The following is a 21,740-nucleotide window of genomic DNA, read 5'->3' as shown; positions in this document are numbered from 1 at the left end:
AATGCCATGCAACTAAGGAACTACAATGATTTATTCAAAAACGGTAACACTAACAAAAAACAACTTAACGTAGAGGGTTTTTGTCTCTTTTGACTTAACGGTAACCTCGCACCCAGATCCTATTGTGTATCTGTAACTGAAATGAATCGTTTGGCCGTGGAAGGTCTGGGTACGCGATCACTTTTGTCTCAGTTATGTCTAGGTAAATGTCATTTTGTGGAATAAATGGCTTAAACTTGTGAAAATGTCTTAGAGTAGAGTCAGTGAACATGTTAAGGTTACCCCGAATTTGCTTTCCATGTAAAACGTATTCTTTAAAGTAGCTAATTGTCCTCTCCCATTAAAATCATGTCCTAATTTAAATTGTTAGGAAATTTTTCTCAATTAATTTCTTTAGAGAGATAAACGGGTTAAATAAAGATTCCCATTTAGAGTTCCAGTTTCACATCATATGAACCGTCTCCGTTCTCTTTGGCCTCCTTTATAGCTTTTTCTTTCTCTTCTTTTGTTTTCTCCTCATCCTTAATTTCACTTTTCTTCTGTTCAGTTCCTTCCTTTTTCTTTTCACTGCTTTCTTCCTCGTTGCCTAGTTTCACTAGATCTCCTTTCCAATCTGTGCCAGGTTTGTATTTAGTCTCGTCTTTTCCATAATCAATCCATCCCTTGAATGGTTCCTCAGTACCTTGCTTTCCTACGAGTGTCAACCAGAGGTTTGCCACCCACTTTGTAGCTTTTATCACGTCACAGCCGCCATGTTGTGCTAACTGGTCCAAATCACTAAGCCAACCTGCAATCAAGAAATAAATACTGGAGGAAACAAATATTGAAAGAAGCCTGTGTTTAGTTGCGTAACACCAAAAATTTTCGTTGACTTCGACGTAATTTCGATCAGTATGAAATTAAAGGGGCATAGATTTTTTGTGCGACAATGTTACTACCTTACCCCTCCCTAGCTAGTAGAGATTTCTAGTTCCAGTCTTGACCGTGAGAATTGTCACGCGACAAGAACAACATGGCTTCCAAAAGGTTGAATGTGACATAACCAAGTGCTCTAAACAGCTGTTTATCTCTGAATTATTGCGGGCATTGCTCACAAAAGGGCCTTAGTTGGAAGTTTTGCCATCAGTTGTTATGAATGTTTTAGCTTCAGTTATTATGAAGGTTTTGTTATGAAGGGTTTAGCTTCGCTTTGGAAAGCATGACGGGCCAGGAAAATTTTGTCTTTGGCGAGACACTTTACATAGTACGCTGGAAGGATTTACGAACGTCGAAATCATTTTAATTACTCAACCTACGCTCACTCAGCACCAAGGTGAGTACATAGATGGAAATATAATTTGAATAAATGGCAGAAACGTTTCCACACCTGCGCGCTTCACAATTTATTCCGATTGAAAAATTTGATATTCAGGTGTATTTAATTAGAGTTGAACTTTAAAAGGTTGTGCTCAATGTTACTCAAATGCCTGCCTTTTTAAAGGCATAAGATCAGCAGAGAAAGAGAAAATTTCGGGACTCAGAATTTTCTTGGTCGGACTTTGGCGAAGATGAAATGCGGAATGCACTTTAGTCCTAGATGTAGGTAAACACGACGTCTAAGCGCTTAGCAGCCCGGCTGTTCATAACCGGGCTAATCGCCCGGAAGTGAATAATTTTTCGAAGAATTTCCACTGGAAAGTTATTTCAACCTTAAGATTATCAGGATGTTTGTGTAGAAATGTCAGGCGACTCCACAAATTATTTTGTTTTCCAGTGGACGCATATTCCGAGCTTGTATCGTTAAGTTGTCCGATCGTCGACACCCGGAAAACATTTCAATAACATCAACTTTTTCCTTGCATTTTATTTTCCCGCAGAATATGAAATTAACTCTTTTACTTGAGGTCTTTGATTAAGACGATTGAGAGTGGAAACTACAAGTAGACTGTGAGTATGCAACTATTCTAGAAGTCGTTTGTTTATTAGTAATGCATTTGAGCGTTAACACGGGAAGTGATTTCTCCTTTTAACACTCCATATTTCCTTGTTAATCAGCAAGGATAATTTGGTATATATCAAAGGAACACCCCTCCCCCCTGGCTGACAAGTGCAACGGTTCAATAACTATTTTCCATAAGCGACTGCCGCAAAGAGGGCCGTACGGCAAAACCCTGACACGAGAGCCAGCACGCAGGCTAAACAGACTGCAGTAATAAGACTTATAGGCCAGCGATAGACCAGCGGTAACCTGCTCTAATTGGAACCCTTGCAGGTGTCAAAATTCCTCTAACCCATTAGCTGGATAATGCATTGATATTGCAAAGAGAAGTTATTAGTAATAAAAATCGCTTTTCGTGAAGGGATGAAAATTGAACAACGTCCATATTACGTACCTGTGTTTTTGTCCAGCTTGTGGTTATACCACAATATTGCTTTTCCTTTCTCTGGTTTAATCACCAAGTTACTTTTATGGCAGTTTTGTGCAAGATTACACTTCCATCCTTCTCCTCTCTCCCACGCCTAACAATTAAATGCGAGCAAGTGATAAGGCAAGATAAAATGGTTTTATCAACATAGTTGATAATGTAAATTAGCCACCGTAAAGAGTTTTTCAAGCGTTAGCCCATCGCCAGAGCGACTGAACATTTGTCAACTGTAGAAAATCTTTACGGTGACCTATTTACATCATCAACTCAGTTGATAAAATCAAGTTCTTGTAACACTCCCCTCCGACACAGCCCTATAGCTTCTTTAGAGACTTACCTCCTTATTTAAGTGATAAATACCTATCCAGTGCGATTGATATATAACCGAAAAGAATTGAAATAGGCGTTGGACTACTCTGTTTCGCGCACTCTTGAGCTAAGCAAGAGATGGGGGGAGTTCAAGCTATTTCTCTCGTATGCCGCTAGTTTTCGCTAACTCTCACCGAGAGTTGACGATAGTTGACGAAGATAAACGAGAATGAATGAAAGGTAAAGAGACTTTGAATTTCCGCACACGTTGAAGGGAGGATCGTTTCTTGCTTTCGGACAATCACGAGCTACGATGAGCGCTGTAATATCAAGTTAATTCATACTGTCTGCATGTCAGCACGTGTGAGCGAAAAGAAAGGAGAGTTTAAATTACCGCTGAGGAAAGGTCCTTTCTTGCTTTGGTACAATCACAAGCTACAAAGATTATTGTGACATCAAGTTAAACTCCGACTGTCTACGCGTAAGTACGTCATAACTGTTTCCCAGGAAACCATGACGAGAAAGATGACAACTCGGTACCCGACTAGCATTATTCGAAGTACATCGACAATTGCTGATTCTTACCTCCACGGAAAACGTTTCATTACCCGCCACTGGAAACGCCGTCTCTCCGCCTTCCTGAGGTTCGTTCAAGTACAGTAAGACTGTGGCAAGTCTGTAGCAAGAAGAAAAGGAAAAAATTGTATACTGTCCTCACGGTTTGTCGGTTTCAATGAGAAGGCTAGTTTGGATTAATGTCAGTATCTGAGCGACTACGCACCTACCCCTCCCCTAACCCAACAACAGTCAACTGATAAAAATTTAAGGTAAATGTCAAAATAGGGGAGGGGTAGGTGCTCAGATCTAATTTTGTCCCGTTTTTACACACGGCTGTCTCGTATGAGGTAAACCTCACGGCGTCTTCATTTGTTAAATCTAGATGCGGTCGTACATCCTTTTGTGAGCTTTTTGTGAGCTTTTGTCCATCGAGGGCTGTCTCTCTCGGAACAAGCGCTTACCTGCATAGACGGCAGTCGTCTTCATTCGCATAAGAGCAGCACTGTAGCTTTGGGTTCAAGTCATCTGAGTCGTGATGACAGTGATAATGGCCATGAACATCATACTTCACCACCTGAATGTTAAAAAAAGCTTTGCGTTAAAAAGTTATGAGCGTTGAAACAGACGACTCCCGATTTCTCAACTAAGGACATACATGAGATAATGACACGCTTCTGATAGGCATAAAACAGGTGCATTTTTCATGTAACACAAGTGAAAATTACAAATAGCGCGTGTGCGCTGCCAAAATTTCGTCCGTCTTGACTTTCTTGGATGCGTTTTTCATGTAAATTATTGACGGTTAATATCTTTATTTTTCGTGCAATTTGGTGGAAAAAGGCACTTGCAATTTAGCTGTCTTTGAAAAAATTTACTCGTGCTTATTAACACCAAATTGCACTCGAAATCATGTTGTTACCTTTATTTATTCCAACCATTTTAAAATCACAGATAATCTTAGCGACCTGATTGGCTCTCAGAAGTACGAGTTATACTTGACTCGCCCTTTTTTTCTGAATCTTTTCCTATATCTACTTTTCTTTTCTGAAAGCAAACTTGCTTTCGAATCAACAATATATTGACACTAACAAAATCCTATATTCTGGGGACTGAATTGCGCGGTTTCAAATTAAAACAGATTTACTAAAGTACATGGAGATCAAACTTCGCGTGGAAATCATTTTTATGATTACAGACAAAATTGCACTTCCATCAGTTCAGTTCCCATCAGTAGTGACAATTATGTTACGAGTTACTTACCTGCAGAGGCTCTGTATTATTGATAAATTCCTCTGGCAGAAGACTTAAACGCGACAATCTAGCAAAGATAAAGATAAAATTAGAAGGAGTCTCTACAAAGTTGAAATTTTGTTCTACGCACCGCACTTCTGATTAAAGTGTGAAAAATTAAATTCTAATTACAAATACAGACTCGTCTTAGGTATAAGAAATTATCAAATTCACTAGTGATGTAGAATCAACGAAAATTAAAGGAGTAAAGAATTTATGGAGCGATGGAAAGTAACAGCAGAAAAACAAATGAAATGTCAAAGGTTCTTACACCGAGAGAAACCCAACTGCGTGATATTATTGTTGGGCAAAGGTTATCCGAAAACGAATTACACCTTATCAAGAGATGATATTGTCCCTTATTTTCACTTGACTTACTACAGCCTATCACGGATTGCGAATCTTCGAACGTGGATATTTGATCCAAACGATGAATACCCCATTAAGCAAAAAACGCCTTTATCGACCGGCAGTGAAATTTATAGTTTGGTACCATTCTCTTACCTGCCATGAAAATCTGAGAGGAGTGGATACTTTGGGTCATTGTGGAACATCCAAACCTGTCTACTGTTGCGACTGCGCAATCGAGGTTTCGTTCTTCGCACTTTGTCGAAGTAATCTTTCATCACTGGAACAGTTACCTTGCTAAATTCTTCGAAGTCAATTTTACCTAAATATGTGAAAAAGAAAAAGGTATAAATATGAGTTTCTAAAAAAACAGAGTACGTGGGTTTGCTTTTTGTTGCGCGCGTTTTGAATGAGTGTCGTGAAATCAAAACCAAACTTATCTTAACTGTTTAACTCCCAGATCAAATTTGAAATTCTCTCTACTGTCAATCATGCAATTTTCATAATGTTAGTTCAGAGAATTTAGTATTCGATCAGCTAATTATCCCCAACTTGACATTTTTCTCTATTCTCATCGCCTACCTGCTTGATATTGTATTGATATTGTAAGGAGAAATTCTGTATTGGTCACTCATGGGAGTTAAAGGGTTAACGCCCAACCAGAACAAAGGAAAGCATCATATGGAGCCAATGAGAATTTAAAGTGAGAGCAAGTGAACTGGCTGAGGCGCAGGAAAACACTGGTGACCAATTAGGCGCGGTTGATTTTAGTTTGAATTTGATTGGTTGAGAAATAAGCGCAAGTTTTCTGGGCCAATCTAAGGGAAAGCTGTAGCAAAACCAACGGAATCCAGGACTGCCTGTGATACGCAATGTAAAATTGTCGCAAGAGAAGGGGTTCTGAGTTAAGATCTTTAAACTAGCTGAGAGAAATGTCTGATGTTGCAAAGGAAACGAACAAATTCGACTGATCCGATCAATCAGTACACAGCACCAAAGCAAGCAAAGATTTCCTGGCTGTTATCGGATTGGTCATTTTCTTTTTATAATTGACTCAGTAATCGCACCATAAAATTCAGACGCAACTATTTTCAAAAGGTTACGAATTTTGAGGCTTTTTCCAAGCAATATGTCTTGAAAGACTAGACTTTTGTAGCCCTGTATTCCTAATATAGCCTTACCGTTTTTATCTTTGTCCATATCAAGTTCTTCAAACCTAGGATATAATGAAAGTATAGTTTATTTTTAATGATAACATTCCACAAATACTGTAATTTTATGTAAGTTTCTTAATCCAGCGTTGAAGTGATCAAAATTGATTGCTGCCTGTCTGAGTTTTAAACGCGGACATTTTTATTGTCCCTTCAGCTGAAATAATGAACAGCAAGTTTCAATAATTCCGTGAGAAACCTCGTGTACGCTCTACTTGTGGTTTCTGATATTCACACCGTGAATGGAAAAGGGGAAAGAAGGGAGCAATGACTCGGAAAGAAACACGACCAAGTTTTTCTTACATTTCCTGTAGGTCGTCCTCGGTAAAGTAGAGGTCTTCCTTTCCCCTAACATGCATAATCTGAAAGATGAAAAATATGTAACTCCTTTTTTTTCTTTTATTTATCGCGATAGTAAGGCTCAAACTAACAGAATGATAAAAATAACACAGAGGTTACCCTAGCAACTTCCTAAGGCATCAAAGCTAGACTAGTTTTGGGAAAGAGGACAATGTTTTATATCTTACCACTGCTTAAGGAAAAGCGATTCGTCGGAAATCTTAGTACGAAATCCGGTTACTATGATCATGTAACACTTGTCTTACTGAATAATTTAAAATAATCTTATGGTGAGTACACCTCATATTGTAGCTTACGCTGAGATGACCCCAAATCTTCATCTTGCAGCCCTCTTAGAGTTGAAGATGATAATGTAAGCCCCAGTCAAACAGGTACTCAGGTTTTTAGAGGAATATAACACGAGCATATATTTTTAATTTAAGATAACGAATCGTTGACTGCAAAACTGTACTGATTGAAAGTTACTAAGTTTCCATCTCTCAGCGGAAATCTAATTCTGCTGTGTACCTTAAATGGGCAGGGCCAAGGGGGTCCTTAGAAGTATGTGCCACCCTTGTGCTTTTGGACGAGGAAAAGAGGATGATATGTTATAATCAGCCATCCTGAGATTTTCCCAAAGGGAGCATAGAGCCCCATTCCGGCCGTATAATCCACTTCCGGTAAATCCTACTAACTTCCCTTACAGTCACGGTGGTGTTTAAACGTACCTCAACAGGCTCTATAAACCCGTCGTCGTTGTTATCCCAAATCTTAAAAGTTCTCTGTGATGTTTCGTCATCGATGACAGTGTCCGCCTTTGCCAAAGGACTCTTCTCCAATCCTAGGCGCTTGGCGTAACTGATTAGGTGATCACACTCAACATCCGTCAGAAAATTGGAAATCTCTGAGAGAGGCAAAGAAATGTTTTTTTTTCTTAGCTTGATGAAAGACAAACTAAAATGTAGAGGTTCGAAATGGCTACGCCAACATTTTTCGCCTGGAACGGGAGAATTTTTCGGGAGGACATCGTCTTCAGAGGTGGGGGGCGGACTGGGGATCAGTTGTTGCTAACTGAGTTTGAAAGGGGGACTATAACAAATTGACTGCTCAGGAGGTGTTGGGGGGGGGGAATTAATTGTAATACTAAAGAGCCTTATGGGGGGATCAGGTAACATTTATTGTAAAACAATCAAAATCTTCCACTCCCGCCCTCCCTTCCCCCCCCCCCCAGGAGATAATGTTCACTTCTCTATTTCACCTCAAACTGTTAGGGTTAAAATACTGAACTGGAATTGTACTTAAATTGTTTTGTTTTATATTTTTCACCAACAATTTATATTTACAATTTTTAAACAATTTTACTATTTACTACTCTTAAACCTCTATTAATGACTGGCTTCTAATTTCCCCTGACAGTATCAACCTTGAATCACATTCAAAAATTATGAAAATAATGGAAATGACCACCAGTTTAAGAAGCTATTGTTTGCTGAACAAATTCTCCTTGTCGCCAGCTTAGGAAATGTATAAGGGACGGTATGGAGAATTTATTTACTGATGTTAGCGTTCACAGGGTCTTTTTCGCGACTGATGTTTTTCTTTTTACTGATCGTTCCAGAATTGAAGTTTGCTGTTTATCTGATTTCTTGTTTGGAAAAAAAATTGTTCTCCTTTTAATTCATGAAAAGAAGTGAATCTCATTTCATTTCGTCAGTATGTTATTTGATTTTTGGCTGGTCAACTTACTTCCTATGACATCTAAGACTCACCAAATATCGGCGGGTTCATACTTATAGTTTTCACCTTCCTCTTGTGAAATGGAAACACCATCATTTCTTCTTCGTGGCCAACCTTGAATTTACGGGTACAAAAAGAATCGCATTTTATAAAATACCATTGTTTCATTTCTTTGTGTGAAGGACGTTCAAATTGGTTCTTTAAGTTTAGGGTAGAGATTGGTCATTATTTATCACCCGAGGGATGGGGGGGGGGGAAGGAGTGGGGGGGAGAGGGGGTCGGAATTTTTTTGTTGTGTTACAATGAAATTTACCTGACTTCCCCCCCTTTCCCCTTAGGATCTCTAGTATTTAATGACCCCCTTCATTACAGTCAATTTCCTATAGTCCCACCTTTATACTATGTTAAAACGACTGACCCCTTTCTTCCCCCCCCCCCCCCCTACGAAAACCATGTGATCCCCCAAAATCCTCCAAACCACCCTCTCCTCCCCGGATGCGAAAAATAATGACGGGTACCTTCCCGTCATAAGAATAAGATGACATGGTAATTATTTTTAATTTAGGAAATAATTTGCAATTTAGTGAGTCTGTGTATGACAGACAAAATTTCAAGGATTTTTCCTTCACGGCCGTCTGAAATCATAAGAGCAGAACGATCACCTGTCTTCGTAAAAATCCGGAATGCATCGGAAAAATTAAAACTCTTCCGATTTATCTCCGACCCTCCCAGATAGTGAGGATATCAACGATGTCGTATTCTCATCCCTTAGAATTAAAGTCTGAAAATAGTGGAAGGCCTTGTCTTTTGGAACTTCCCTGAGATTTGTCAATAAAACAGGTTTCTACGATAACTTTGAACACTGCGATAACTTTGAATTTGCTTGTCTCGGGCAAAGTTCTACTGGGGAAATGAAGCAGAGACGTTTTGGAGACGAGAACGGCAACCGTTTGAAGAAATAAAGTTATTCCTGCGGGCTTTGACGCCAAAGTGTCGACCGTAAGGTCGTCGTTTTAACAATTTAAACTAAATTGTGCCAACCAAAAAGATGAAGTGAGCATCAGGAATGAGAATTTTTAACTTTCGGCTGTCGTCCGCGTCTGAAAAACGTTTTTAAACCTTCTCAAGCTCCTTAATAGCTTAAATCAAATTCGCTGACTTAACTGATTCATAACGATCACAAATGAACCCATCTTCAATGCTTCGACAAAATCAACCACTCTATTAAAATCAGATAATCCTTATGAAAGACATACCACGCACGTGGTCGTTTAACCTTAGAAATGCTCTCCCGAGTTGTATGGAACTAAAAAGCTCACTTATCTGATGTTTTTCGAAAGATTTCGTTGGTTTTAATTAACATATCTACGCAACTAAGTAGGATAAAGAATGATCATGTAGGAATTTTCTGATTTCAGCTTACCTTAACTGGATCGCGTAGTTTTGGAACCCATTTTGTTTTGTCGATCTCGTCTCCCGCTTCAGTGCTTTTGGTGATCCACACAAAACTTAGCAAAATTGTGCAAGAAACTGCGAAATATGCCCTGTTTTTCATGTCGACTTGAAACAACAAATCCTTTACAGGGAAGTTTGTGCTTTATGGACTATTTGTAATCTGCGTTTCCGATAGATATCCTCTCTCAGGTCTCTGCAGGTCCCTGCACACGAACAAAGGCCAGACCACCGGTGACCGAACAAAGCGAGTTTCAACCGGTTCAGCTGCGTCGAGGAGAGGCCTGAGCGGGTTTCCTAAGAAGAAAGGTTGTTTGATGGTCGACAATATAAGTTTTAGCTTCTTATCACGATAAAAATTGTATGATCATCTGTAAAAATTTGAAATCTGCATGTTTAGTGTTTTGGATTAGGACAAACTTAAACCGTGTACTGTCTTTATGGTATATTTTTGTCCCGTAAGCACGTGTTTTGCAAGCTAAATTCCATTATTGGAAGCAGGTTCTACAATACTGGGGGTAATTCTCGAACTCATTATTATGAAGCTTTGAAATCGTATGATTTTGGATTAAATGTGGCTCCGTAAACAGTGCGAGGTCTTGTAGCTTCAATATCTTACTTCTTCCTTAACCTAAATATAGTCTGCCATCAAGTGTATATAAGAACCGATTAGATGACAAATGAGGAGATTTCCGTATTTCCTAGATTCAAAATTTCGGACAGCTGCTATTCAAATCCTCTAAGGGTTTTGAAAAGGTAAAACAGGTTCAAATCATCAAAAACAATGAAAAAGCCAAATCCTTCTATAATTAGGTAAGTGTGGAAAATTTGGACTGCAACGCCTTATTTGAATATCGGAGGAAAAGGATGGAAAAGGGGAAAAATGCAAAAAGCCATGGTTTCTTTAACAAAAAAACATTAAATAGAAATAGAAAAGTGTAAAAAAAGAAACTCAACGCTTGGAAAATGCTACCTATAGTATGATGAAATCTGCAACACTGACTGCCTGTCATGTCATGGGGAAAAAGTGTCTTCTTCGCTCTCTCCTTCACTATAAGCAGGGGTTTCCATAACTTTTTTCACAAGTGGCTGCCGATAATGTGATATACTACTGGGCCGAAGAGGGGCCGTGAGGTGAAACCCAAATACGGGAACCTGCGAACAAGCTAAACAGACGGCGGCAAGAGGTCATATTTTAGAGGGCGGCCTGGTAACCGGCTTTCATTAAAACTTCTGCCTACAGGCGTAAGGACATAAACCGCGTTTGCGATCGAGGAAACTTGGAGAAAGAAAAAAATTCATGAAAAAAGGAAGAAAATATAGAAGAAAGAATTAAAATGATTAGATAAAGGACGATAGACTGGAAGAGAAAGCAGGAAATGACCGAAAGTAAAAGACATTTTGGCCGAATACTGAGTATATATGCTATTTCAGATAACTGTTTCGTAGAATTTCGTCGCAATAATACAGCATATGCACTCTCTCATCTAGAGAGTCTGTTCGCAGGCTAAACAGACAGGCGAGATCGGATAGGCGGCGGTAGATCTAGACCGCCTATCGATCAGAAAACCCTGTTTATTGACACCTCTGTTTTAATTTTGAGCATTTTAGTGTACACGCATTTAAATTAATCGCTTCGTGACCACACTATATTTGTGGAACCTGTTTCGTGCGAAGTCTCCTAAGTTTTTTGGCTTCTAGAGCGGTCGTGGCTATTTTTCAGGTACGATAAAGAACTCCGCGGCAATTGAAATAACGCCATAATTTTGCAATAGAGTAGCAATATCAAAGAAGAAATTTGAACATTGATGAGATAATTTGTTACTGATCCTAATCAAGTGAACAAATGTATTCTTCGACAAATAATGCTGAAGAGTTTTATTAAAGTGAAAGGCTGGAAAATAAATAGGTGGAGCTCCGCTTTTGGGCTTTGCTCAGTCTATGTATTATTACATCACAGATGACGTCAAAATGTGGTAGCCTTAATTTCAGAAGCATCCAAGTACTTTTGAGGCGTATACATTGCGTTAAATAAGTTTTGTGGATAAGTTCTACTTATACTGTATATTTAACGTCACGCAATAGGTCACAAGGTCGTGATGTAAGAATCTTGAATGGACATTTTCACGCAACTCGACCCAAGCCTCTCTTGCTTTTTTCACTCCGTTATTATCGCGCCGTTCACGATTTCTTTCCGTTTTCCTAATTGGACCTGGAACAGGTAATAAAGTTATTGGTCTGGATTACCCGTATTTACCCTTTTTTTTCCAAGAACGCCGATAATGTTGAACCATCGAAGGATTCTTCTTCACATGCATAAACAACCGGACAAAACAAAATGTCAGGTCATCTAAATAATTAAATAAGTAATAATAATAAATAGATAAAAAATTTATATGGCGCCAGTATCCTAATGTTCAAAGGCGCTTTACAACATCGGCAAAAAAATACAAATTTAGCCTCCTTTCAAGAAACAGCCTAAGAATAGTTACAAACGGGCTTTTCCAAACAGAAACGTTTTAAGTCTGTTTTTAAAAAACGGACACTGACGAACTGTTTTTAAAGTCATGGGGCAAAACATTCCATAGCCCGGTTGACGGGAAAAAATTGTCCACTGACTGTCCGTTCCTTCGAGCTCTGAGTGCTGTGTTTATTAAGAAGAATCTCCGTGATTGTTTGCATCTTTCAGTGATGAGCAATGATCCCTTTTCAGAGACGGTCGAGAACTCTCTGAGAGTTTTGCTTAGGTTCATTGATTATGCACGTGACGACAGCGTGACGTCATGATAAAGAGGTTCGTATTTACTTTGGCATTGAAATAATAACTGAAGTTACCTCGGAATGAAATTTTTCTTTTCACGCGTAAACAACTGAAAAAATGATTTGGCGATCCGGGGAGTTGGCCGCGTAAAAGCTAAATGAGACGACTTTGTCGGATATTCAAGCCCCGAGTTTAGTGTTTTGTTATGAGGAATCTCTTTGATCGCTTGCATTTTCTAACTTTATGCAACGATCTGTTTTCACAGGCGGTCGAGAGCTCTCTTAATATGCGCGTGACGACAGTGTGACGTCATTAAAAAGAAGTTCGTGCTTATTTTGACATTAAAAAATTGAAAACAGTTTATTTGCAAGATGTGGTCCTAACGAAAATGATTGGTCGAAGATGACGAGTAGGTGTTGCTAACGAGGTCACCTAACCCTTCTTCGGCAATTCCTAGTTAAGCGAAGGACGTAAACAAACCTATCGGAGGTTTGGCAATGACGGGAAACTCTTCTGTAAGTACTTTGCAACGAACTAACATTTAAGTCAAAGGACCTTGAACGCAGTTTGTATTCCACTTTACTTTTATTTTGTCTAACGGGTCATCATAATATACTCGTAGTGCAGCGGCTCACTTCCACAAACTGCTGTTGGTACACCACTCACTCCGTTTGACCAAACCAACGATTCTTCCTCGAATACCAGCAGCGATCCTGTCAAATCTAATAAAGACTCGACCAACTTGAAAGAAGGTAAAAATTCCAGAGGAAGTTAATGGGACCCCACAATAGACTCGTCTTAATGATGAAATGCTAGTACACTACTACCAAAAGAGCATAGAAGAAAAGGTTTACAGGAGAAAGTACGATGAGGCTGCTTATCTAGTGTATGGCTCCATTCCCAATGGGGTTGACCCAGTCAAGTTCCGTGAAAAAATGACGGATTTGCAAAAGGAAAAAAGAAAACGAGTTTTTATGCTTGATTCGACGTTGTCAAGTTGAAAATTTTGACTAATGTAAACGATGAGGATTAGAAAGAACTATTCTCTAATAATTTCGAAATTCACTCATAATCAGTTTTCTTTGTGAATTTTTCCTTTTCAAGAATGATTGTGTTATAACGTAAAAAACTTACTTTTTTCAATAGTTTATAGGACTTAAGACCATCAGGGTTTGATGTTTGATTCGATGTTGTCAAGGTGAATTAAAATAATTACTAACAAACAGAATAAAAGGTACTGTTTTAGAAGGAAAGCTTAATTCACTCGTTTACCGACTTCCCTTTGGTTTTTTATTTTAAACGTACGTGTAATTATTATGTAATGCCTTAAAAGGTGCTACTACTTCAATTGTCAGAAGGACCTCTCAGACTTCAGACCACTTTTTGTTAATTTTCTGTAAGAGATCTCTTGAGATTTATAAACAACAGGAAAATTATTGTCTGTTTTTCCTTCATCGCACGAAGGAGCAGCCAAAATAAACGCTTTATTAACATCTCAAAGGGAAGGGGATGGGGCGTGGTCGAGACAGCGAATACGTCGTGAGAGACGCCCTGTCTCGTAAATCAGTCTCGTTCCAATCTCTTCGCACCAAAGCTCTCAAACAGACCTCCAATGAACGTTACTGAATTTGGTAGATTTTCCAGAAGTGAACGTGCCATCTCAGACCGTTAGGAATCCTTGCTCTACGCTTATTGTAAGAATTCTTTCAAGTCATTATTTCTGTTTGAAGTGTCACTTACAGATTGTAATTGACAATAATGAATCTGTTGCTCTCTTTCCTGTCACGGATGGATTTATATATTTACAAAGGCGAAATGTTTTTGTTGGGTGTTGGAAAATTGATAATGGGCTCACCACTTATACGCATGGGTGTACTTGTACCTGATTCTAGATGCGCCCCATAGGATTCATAATAAGAGGAACGCAGACGAGTTTCAGTTTCGTGTGCAAATTCCTCGCGATTATTTCAAGCTCCACCTGATCGAGTTCTTCCAGAAGCAGCATTATAGATTGCACTATTCGATTGCCTTGAAACTCTTTGAGTGGAAGATGGCCAATTGCAGGGCCCTTTGGGATCATTTGCTCTTCCGTGAGAGGAAGAGGCGTTGATGTTTCTGTTCTTGCTAATCTTGGACTTTTTGGAGCAAGCTCTGGTACATCGTCTACATTGACAACACTTGCTTCCTCGTCGCTGTCCGATGTATCGCTGCTGCTTAGTTGATTTACACCTGATTTTGTATTTTCTTCCTTTACAGTATGAACGTCTTCTTTCGAAAGATCCTCGTTTTTAACGTCCATCGCAATATTTTTATTCATATCTCTTGTGTATTTATTTTCAACTCCAGTTTTTTCATGGATCTCAGAGTGTAAGGCGTTCACTATCTCTTTGTTGTAATTATTCCTAGCCAGCCAGTTGTGCCCCATCTTCCACGCTCTGAGCTCTTCTTTGCCATCACCGTTAATATTGACCCAAATCTTTGCAACCCATTTTTCACCTTTCTGAACATGACAGCTTCCTTGATATGACAAAGGATCTAATTCACCCAACCATCTACGAGAACCATCGTACAAATGGTTATACCAAAGCAGGGCTTTTCCTTTCTGCGGTTTTATCACTAAGTTTGACTTATCACAGTGGTTGACCATGTTACAGCTTTGAATCGACTCGTTTGACCACGCCTTGCAAGAACAGTTAATCGGCAAGAGAAGTTAATATATTGATATCTCACGCTTTTAGGTCTTAGTAGAACACAATTATGCAACACTGATATTATTTGATACGAAGAAATTACTGAGGACATCACCGCTTATACATGAATATCTTTGTCTTCTATCAGAGTGTCTTTAATCTGATTTTAGAGAGGTGGCATGTTTGTGAATTCACGCTAAATGGATGTCTCACATTGTAATGAATGACTAGCTGAAATCACGTGTTAAATTATTGTTTTTTTTTTTTTAAAACATTTACGTTTTTATCGCTGGGGAGAGGTTTTTCAACTTCGGTTTCGGTATTTAACTTTTTTTAAACAGTTTACTGATAGAAGAAAACTGAGTGAGGAAGACCTTGATTTCAACCCCTTAGCCCAACTTAAGCAGTAGGTGATCGGAATCGACATACTTATGGATCGATCAATTCGAAGCTTCAACATACCCCCCGAGCAATCTCTAGGAAACCTCCCCGGGCACTTGAACTTTTGAAGAGTGTTTTTTTTAAATACCCCCCCCCGGGGGGGGGGATATTCTATACTTGACCAAGCTTTAAAACCTTGACTTTGTAGACCTTTTCATCTGAGAAATTCGCTCACCAACGTGAACTATTTTTCTTAAACACCTCCACATGAAACGTTATATCTTGTATTCTGCTGGAAAGACTTGGCACTTCCGGTTCAAATTCCCCTTCCCTCGGTCACGGATGACAGTCGAGTGCCCGGGGGTTTCCCGGAGTGATGTTGAAGCTTCGAATTGATCGGCACATTATCAGTTATACCATGTCATCTTGACACAGCATGGGATTCTTGCAATTGATGTGGTGGAAATGTATAGGAGTCAAAAGAGAGAATTATTAGTTTGATCCTGGATTAGAAAGGGTCAATCGTCTGTTTACCTGCCAGCTGAAAGTCGTGTTATCAGCAAGGGGGAATGCACATTCCCCTCCCTCATCGACATCGTTAAGAAAGACCACGACCGTTAGATATCTGAAAGGTGAAGTTAAACGTTTTCTTAAAAATATACGTGGAAACTATTATGCTTTTAAGGCGAATTAGTAAAAGGAGTAATAGATTATAAGGCCCCCCCCCCGCGGATTTAAGCCTCCCCCCCTCTAGCTTTTCTTGTTTTCTGAGATAGAAACTTTTTACTGCTGAAGAACAGAAAATTTGAAAAATTGTTGTGGAACAATAAGCTAAATTTATTACTTGTTTTAGATAAAGATGAATTTCAAGGAAAAATCTGAACTTTCGTTTTGTTATGTTCCAGGTTTGTTCGTGTTCTTAGTTTTAATTATGTTCCAAATGAACGGATATGAATACGACTTGTTATGAGGTTTTGAAGGTTAATTTGAAAAAAAACCGTAAATGTAAGAAGTACTTCATATAGCTCGTTTCGACGCGCTTTTTCCGTCACAAGCCCCTTCGGATATACACCTTTCCGTTTATAAGCCCTCCTAAAACCCCATACGAAGTTTTATAAGCCCAGGGCTTATAAACGGCAGTTTAAGGTAGCACTGTCTTTCTGACATTTGAGAACATTTCAAGGATTTCCTTATCTTAGATTATCTTAGCATTAAATACCACTGTGAAATAAAGCGAAAGATTCAAGTAAAACTGAAGTTCCAGATTAAAGGAAACTTTCAGTTGCCATTCTGGTTCTCAAAAGAATTCTTGAATAGTGACTATTTATTAGTTGACCTTCATTCACCTGCAGAGCCTGCAATCACTAGAGCCATACATGCAACAAGGTTTGTCATGCGAGATCGCCTGGCTGTCATGGTGACAGTGATAATGTCCTTGTTCCTTATAATGTACGACCTACGAGAGAAGAGCATCACGGGAAAAAACTGTTAAAGGAAAACGAAGAGTAATAATATTGGTGATTTTAAAAAAGGACTGTACAAACCTGTACGGGCTCACTTTGCTCTATTATCGGCCTTGGCAGCTTGGTAAGCTGTTGAAGTCTGAGAAATGAGAGACACCAGACTGCATTAGTTTGTTTTAAAGGTTGGTGTAACGAGAGTCTGATCACAGGCTCAAATATTGAAAACCCTGCGTAAGATCTGCCTTGTATATCAAGTCAAGAAAATGAACGAGTGTAATGAATTTAAGTACTAATATCAATCCTTACCGGTCGTGATAATCTTCTAGCAATCCTTCGTATTGCAAAAGTTCATCTTCATCGTGCCATAACCATACCTGCTGGCTGTTATGACTGCGCAGGCGCGGTTTTGCCAATTTTTCTTTGTCGAAATAAGCGTTTAGGTCTTTTAATGAAGTCTTTTCAAGCTCTTTCATGGAAAGTTTACCTTCAAAAAAATATTTCACAAAATTGTCTATCGAATTCGTTATTCCTTTGAGGGAAATAGGAGCAGTGCTGAAGGAGGATTATCAATGAAGAAGTTTAAACGGCAACAGCAAATTAAAATTATTTTCAATTAATTCTAACCGGAAAGAAAACAGGCAACAAAAACGATCATCATCATTGTGCATTTTGCACGTCTTTTTCCACTTGAGTGACTGAATTTTGTATAAAAGTCAGAAGTAATAAGACTGGAGGGATAGAAAAGTCTTACCATCTTTGTCTTGATCTAAGTTCAAGGCAGCGAACCTTGAGTGAGGAAAAAAAAAACGGCAGAACAAATTTGAGATCGAGAATGAAAAACAAGATTTTTTTATTGTTTTTATTTTATTTAATACTTGAAGAGTTTTCCTTTAAAAGCTTCCATTTTATTTATTTATTTATTTATTTATTAGTGATATTCATGCAGGCTGGTCCAGTTCGATTCAAGCTGGTTTGAATGGGGGCCTGCCAATCCTGAGCATTTTTTGCAGCAAATAGCTAAAAGCTGGAAGCTAAAGTCGATGTAAAGGTTCCAGGCGTTCATCAAGAAGAACGGAGCATATTACTAAGCGGTACGATTGTAACGGAGGAGTGGAAAACGAGAGAGGTTTGGGGCAGGTCGCGTGTAAAAAGGGAGGCTTGAGGCGACCCGAACCAACCTGCCTCGTTTTCGCTCTGCCTCTACTATCGCGCCATTAACTATTTCTTTTTCGTTCTTCTAAGGGAACGCCTGGAACATAGAAGAACTGTGGTTGCTCGGATGTGTTTTAGCCATGAAATGAAGTTTGGTTTTCGGTAGTATCAAGTTTCGCAAGAAATGACAAGCCGGTACAGAAAACTAGATCACTAAAGCTGCATGATTAGCAAAACGTCTGTATAGTTTGAATAAACTTACATCTCTTGAACATCATCTTCTGTTAAATATGTATTTCTTTTTTCAGATATGTGAATGGCCTAGATAAAAAACGTATAGTAAAAGTTAGGTGGTTAACACCATTGATTTGGTGGACGCTTGCGTAAAAATACAGCAACTCGAATTCAAGGGAAAAGCATCAACAGAAGACCGCTGACCAAAAAACGACCAAAATGTGGTCGAAAGTTACCCGGATATTCTTACCTCAGTTTTGTCGATAAATTTATCCTCATTTTTGTCCCAAGCTTTAAACTTGTCTTCTATCGAATCTGTATTATCGCTCTGGTCATTATCTTGGGTCAGCGGAGTTTCGCTCATTCCCTTTTCTTGTGCTAAATCGATGATCATTTCACATTCTTCATCGGTAAAAAAATTTGGAATTTCTGTGAAAAGAGATTGAAGGTAACAATTGGTGTCTGACAAAAGCGACTCCTCTAAAATGTAGCTGGGTTAATGTATGTGTTAAACGCAAATCCTCCACCCCTCCCCGCCAGGCAATAAATAATGACTGGTCTTTAAGAATGGGACACCATGATACTGGCTTTGAGTTTGTAGTTGTAACCTCTATAAAGGAATTTAATTCATTGTACTAAACTCTCAACAGTTTTTTTTAGTTGTTTCGTCGGCCGTTCATATCACTTACCAAACACTGGTGGTTGTAAGCTTAGAGTTCTCACAGTGTGCTTGGTACCCTCAGTCAACTCCATATCTTGAACATGGCCAACCTAGATTAAAATATGGGGAACATCTAAGGTGAAAGTCTTATTACCATATTACCACGGTGATAAAACATTTAGCGAGACCGATGAATCAACCTTTTACACCTAACATTAGTATTCATATTTCCACGCTGTTTTATTTTCATTTGCTATGGTACTAAAGAGGAAAATTTGATTGACATTTAGGAACTTCTGAAAGTGGCTACCATTTTCTTCATTCTTGCAATCTTTATAGTTGGTGCAAAGGTGATACTGTGGGAGAAATTAGAATTAAACGCGGATGGGCTCTACTCCTAATGTAATTATATTTAGTAAGGACTAGTGGGGTTTTTAAAATGTTCAGTCTTATAGTTGTGTTCCAGTTGTGCTCAGATTAAGACGACAATTAAAGCTAGCAAGTTTTAGAGGAGATATACCTATCTTCGACACTCCGTTGTTTTGACCTTTAACCCCTAAGAGTGACTGGCCTCTAATTTCTATCACCCCCGAATCACACATTAAGGTCACGAGATAAGGAAATGATCACCAACTAAAGAAGTTCCTGATTGTAAAATAAATTCTCCTTGTCAGCACCTTAGGAAATGTATAGAGAACAGTATGGAGAATATGCATACTGATTTTAGGGTGTAAGGGGTTCAACGGATTGTTTGTCCTATTTCATTAATTACAAATAACGAACTTGAAAATTATGGGTTTAAATTTCAAGATTTATAAGCCGTTGCAATGCCAGCGATAAAGAGAACAGTGTTTCTCCCGCATAAATAGAAAATTAATCCAAAAAGCTTTTTGAAAGTATCCGCCACACTTTTCCTTTCTTCCCGACAAAATGAGCCTGAAATTATTGACCGCTTACATTCGAAGATTTTCAGTAATTTTCACTACTTACAATACTTCTCGGTTCGTTTATTTCGCATATTTCGGAAAAGTGTGTTTACCGACCGTTCAGTCAAGACACTCCTGAGTTATCATTCCATGTACATGCTAAACGGCTTTGCAATGCATTGAACTGCTTATGCGTGATATACGCATGTACGGTTGATTGCGTTGACCATAAATATTGTCACTTTGCAAGAAATATGCAGGAGAGAAAATTAAAGACCAAGCTAGGATTTTTACCTTTCAATGCCTTCGATATATGGATTAATTCAGTTTAGTTTGAGAAATGTCGGCCCTCGTGAGCGAATATCGCCTTTATATGCAGATGGTAGGAGATGGATAGTGTGTTCCGACTATCGATAGATTTTTTTCCACCGTCTATTGCCTCGATGTCAAAAGTCAATGAGTACTCATTTTTGAAGGCTATAGGTTATATTCAAGCCAACAATACTTTAATCTTTAGTTTGAACCTAATCTTTTACCCTTCCCGTGAATGCCGGCTGATTTTACTAATAGACAAGATCGAGTCAAAGGCCACGGAGCATGGTATAAACATGCATCTGATAAACAAGACACAGAACTTCTTGTTTACTCTTTTGCCCACAATTCACCTCTTAAATCTGACAAGTTTGTGTAGTCCAGTCCGTTGTAAAAAAAAATAACGGTAATCCCATGATCAGACGATTACTACAAGTTGTAGAGGTGATCAGTAAAGCACGGAGCCAAAAACTGCCGCAAGCTAGCGAAGCTCAAAACAAGTTCAGCTTTGCGAGCCAGATTTTCTCCCACAGATCTTCGCTCGAGGAAAATTTAGTAAATAAAATTTTACCTTCACTCCGTTGATTCTTGGTAAACTTAAATGGATATTACGAGGTTCCCCATGTCCTGCTGAACAATCTGCAGTGTTGTCTTGACACTCGCTTATTTTTTGCTTATGAAAGTTATCTGAATAAACCAATTGCTTGCTACAAATCATTGTGATAAATAGATGAACCGTCGTGAAGGCATGACGAAGATATATCTCCATAATCGGTGAAGCTACCCGAAATTTTCGAAATTGTGCTTTGATTTGAAGTAATCACAGCGAAGTTGAATCACTCTAAAACATCTACCATTACAAACCAGATAATGTATTCATTTGATAACTTATTCATGCCGGTTCAACAGGTATTTAACAAGTACCTGACACTGCTAATCTTATTCTCACGATTCTCTTGAGTGGGGACTGGTATGAGATTTAGAAACTCAAGGTAACCGCTCCGTTAAGGTTTTTCGGGAACTACTGGAACGAACTTAATCGTTGACGAGTTTCACATCGCGAGACTTACACAAGGTATGTAACGAGAATACTTTCGGTACTTACTTGAGGGAAAATAATTGGCAGAAAATATTCCAAATTAAATTAATCCAGAAGATGTTTACTGATAGCCTTGTCTCAGTTTACGGCCATAGCTGGCTTTAACACAAGCAACAGAGAATTAGACTTAGACTTAATGTCATAACAGTTTAAGTTGGGGGAACTTCGGACGCGAACAAGTTTCAACGAATGCCTTCACGAGACGAGTCGTTATTGATTTTCATGTGTTTAGATGAACATCAGCATGTAGAGAAAATTTACCATGTTTACAGACTCGAGAGTTATGTGGTTTATTGATATATCTCCCTGTGGCTCCGCGCCACGTCAAGTTGGCATATTTGTTATTTTCAAAATTCGATAGAGTTCAAATTTTCATTTTTGTTTTGATCATTAAACTACTTTGGCTTATGGT

General features: G+C 38.7%; 2 protein-coding genes across 3 annotated transcripts; both read right to left on the bottom strand.

The window, feature by feature from the left end:
- Window positions 1–13: 13 nt before the first annotated feature.
- LOC149037169 (transmembrane prolyl 4-hydroxylase-like) lies at window positions 14–10,815 on the bottom strand. Of its 2 annotated transcripts, none has more exons than XM_089187477.1 (12): window positions 10,623–10,815; window positions 9,621–9,946; window positions 8,230–8,311; window positions 7,189–7,364; window positions 6,425–6,483; window positions 6,092–6,126; window positions 5,067–5,232; window positions 4,533–4,590; window positions 3,734–3,846; window positions 3,300–3,390; window positions 2,373–2,499; window positions 14–787 (listed from the first exon to the last, which is right to left on the bottom strand). In XM_089187477.1, the coding sequence occupies exons 2-12, from the start codon at window positions 9,750–9,752 to the stop codon at window positions 429–431; spliced, it is 1,398 nt and encodes a 465-aa protein (XP_089043603.1). In that variant the 5' UTR covers window positions 9,753–9,946; window positions 10,623–10,815; the 3' UTR covers window positions 14–428. The 2 variants fall into 2 exon arrangements, with proteins under 2 accessions (XP_089043603.1, XP_089043604.1); XM_089187478.1 differs by having other exon boundaries at window positions 10,653–10,798.
- A 2,862-nt stretch (window positions 10,816–13,677) lies between these two features.
- Window positions 13,678–21,176, bottom strand: LOC113683730 (transmembrane prolyl 4-hydroxylase). The gene is made up of 10 exons (XM_027200999.2): window positions 20,801–21,176; window positions 19,020–19,101; window positions 18,581–18,759; window positions 18,359–18,417; window positions 17,696–17,730; window positions 17,251–17,428; window positions 17,026–17,083; window positions 16,828–16,937; window positions 16,016–16,106; window positions 13,678–15,090 (listed from the first exon to the last, which is right to left on the bottom strand). Exons 1-10 carry the CDS (start codon window positions 20,996–20,998, stop codon window positions 14,299–14,301), a joined length of 1,782 nt encoding a protein of 593 aa, XP_027056800.2. The 5' UTR covers window positions 20,999–21,176; the 3' UTR covers window positions 13,678–14,298.
- Between the last annotated feature and the right edge of the window lie 564 nt (window positions 21,177–21,740).

This window comes from Pocillopora damicornis, chromosome 11 (genome assembly GCF_964200805.1).
Source record: "Pocillopora damicornis chromosome 11, jaPocDami1.2, whole genome shotgun sequence".
Lineage (NCBI taxonomy): Eukaryota > Metazoa > Cnidaria > Anthozoa > Scleractinia > Pocilloporidae > Pocillopora > Pocillopora damicornis.
Note: the sequence above shows the minus strand (reverse complement) of the source record. Positions and strands in the feature narration are given on the sequence as shown.

What these genes read in the sequence shown, in the direction of transcription:
- LOC149037169 (XM_089187477.1), bottom strand. Translation starts at nt 9,752, where the DNA reads ATGAAAAACAGGGCATATTTCGCAGTTTCTTGCACAATTTTGCTAAGT. An exon ending in GACGACTGCCGTCTATGCAG is followed by an intron (nt 3,391 to 3,733) that starts GTAAGCGCTTGT and finishes TTCTTGCTACAG; the next exon opens with ACTTGCCACAGTCTTACTGT. An exon ending in ATGAAACGTTTTCCGTGGAG is followed by an intron (nt 2,500 to 3,299) that starts GTAAGAATCAGC and finishes TTTAATTGTTAG; the next exon opens with GCGTGGGAGAGAGGAGAAGG.
- LOC113683730 (XM_027200999.2), bottom strand. Translation starts at nt 20,998, where the DNA reads ATGGAGATATATCTTCGTCATGCCTTCACGACGGTTCATCTATTTATC. An exon ending in CTAGAAGATTATCACGACCG is followed by an intron (nt 17,084 to 17,250) that starts GTAAGGATTGAT and finishes CTCATTTCTCAG; the next exon opens with ACTTCAACAGCTTACCAAGC. An exon ending in AGCAAAGTGAGCCCGTACAG is followed by an intron (nt 16,938 to 17,025) that starts GTTTGTACAGTC and finishes CTTCTCTCGTAG; the next exon opens with GTCGTACATTATAAGGAACA.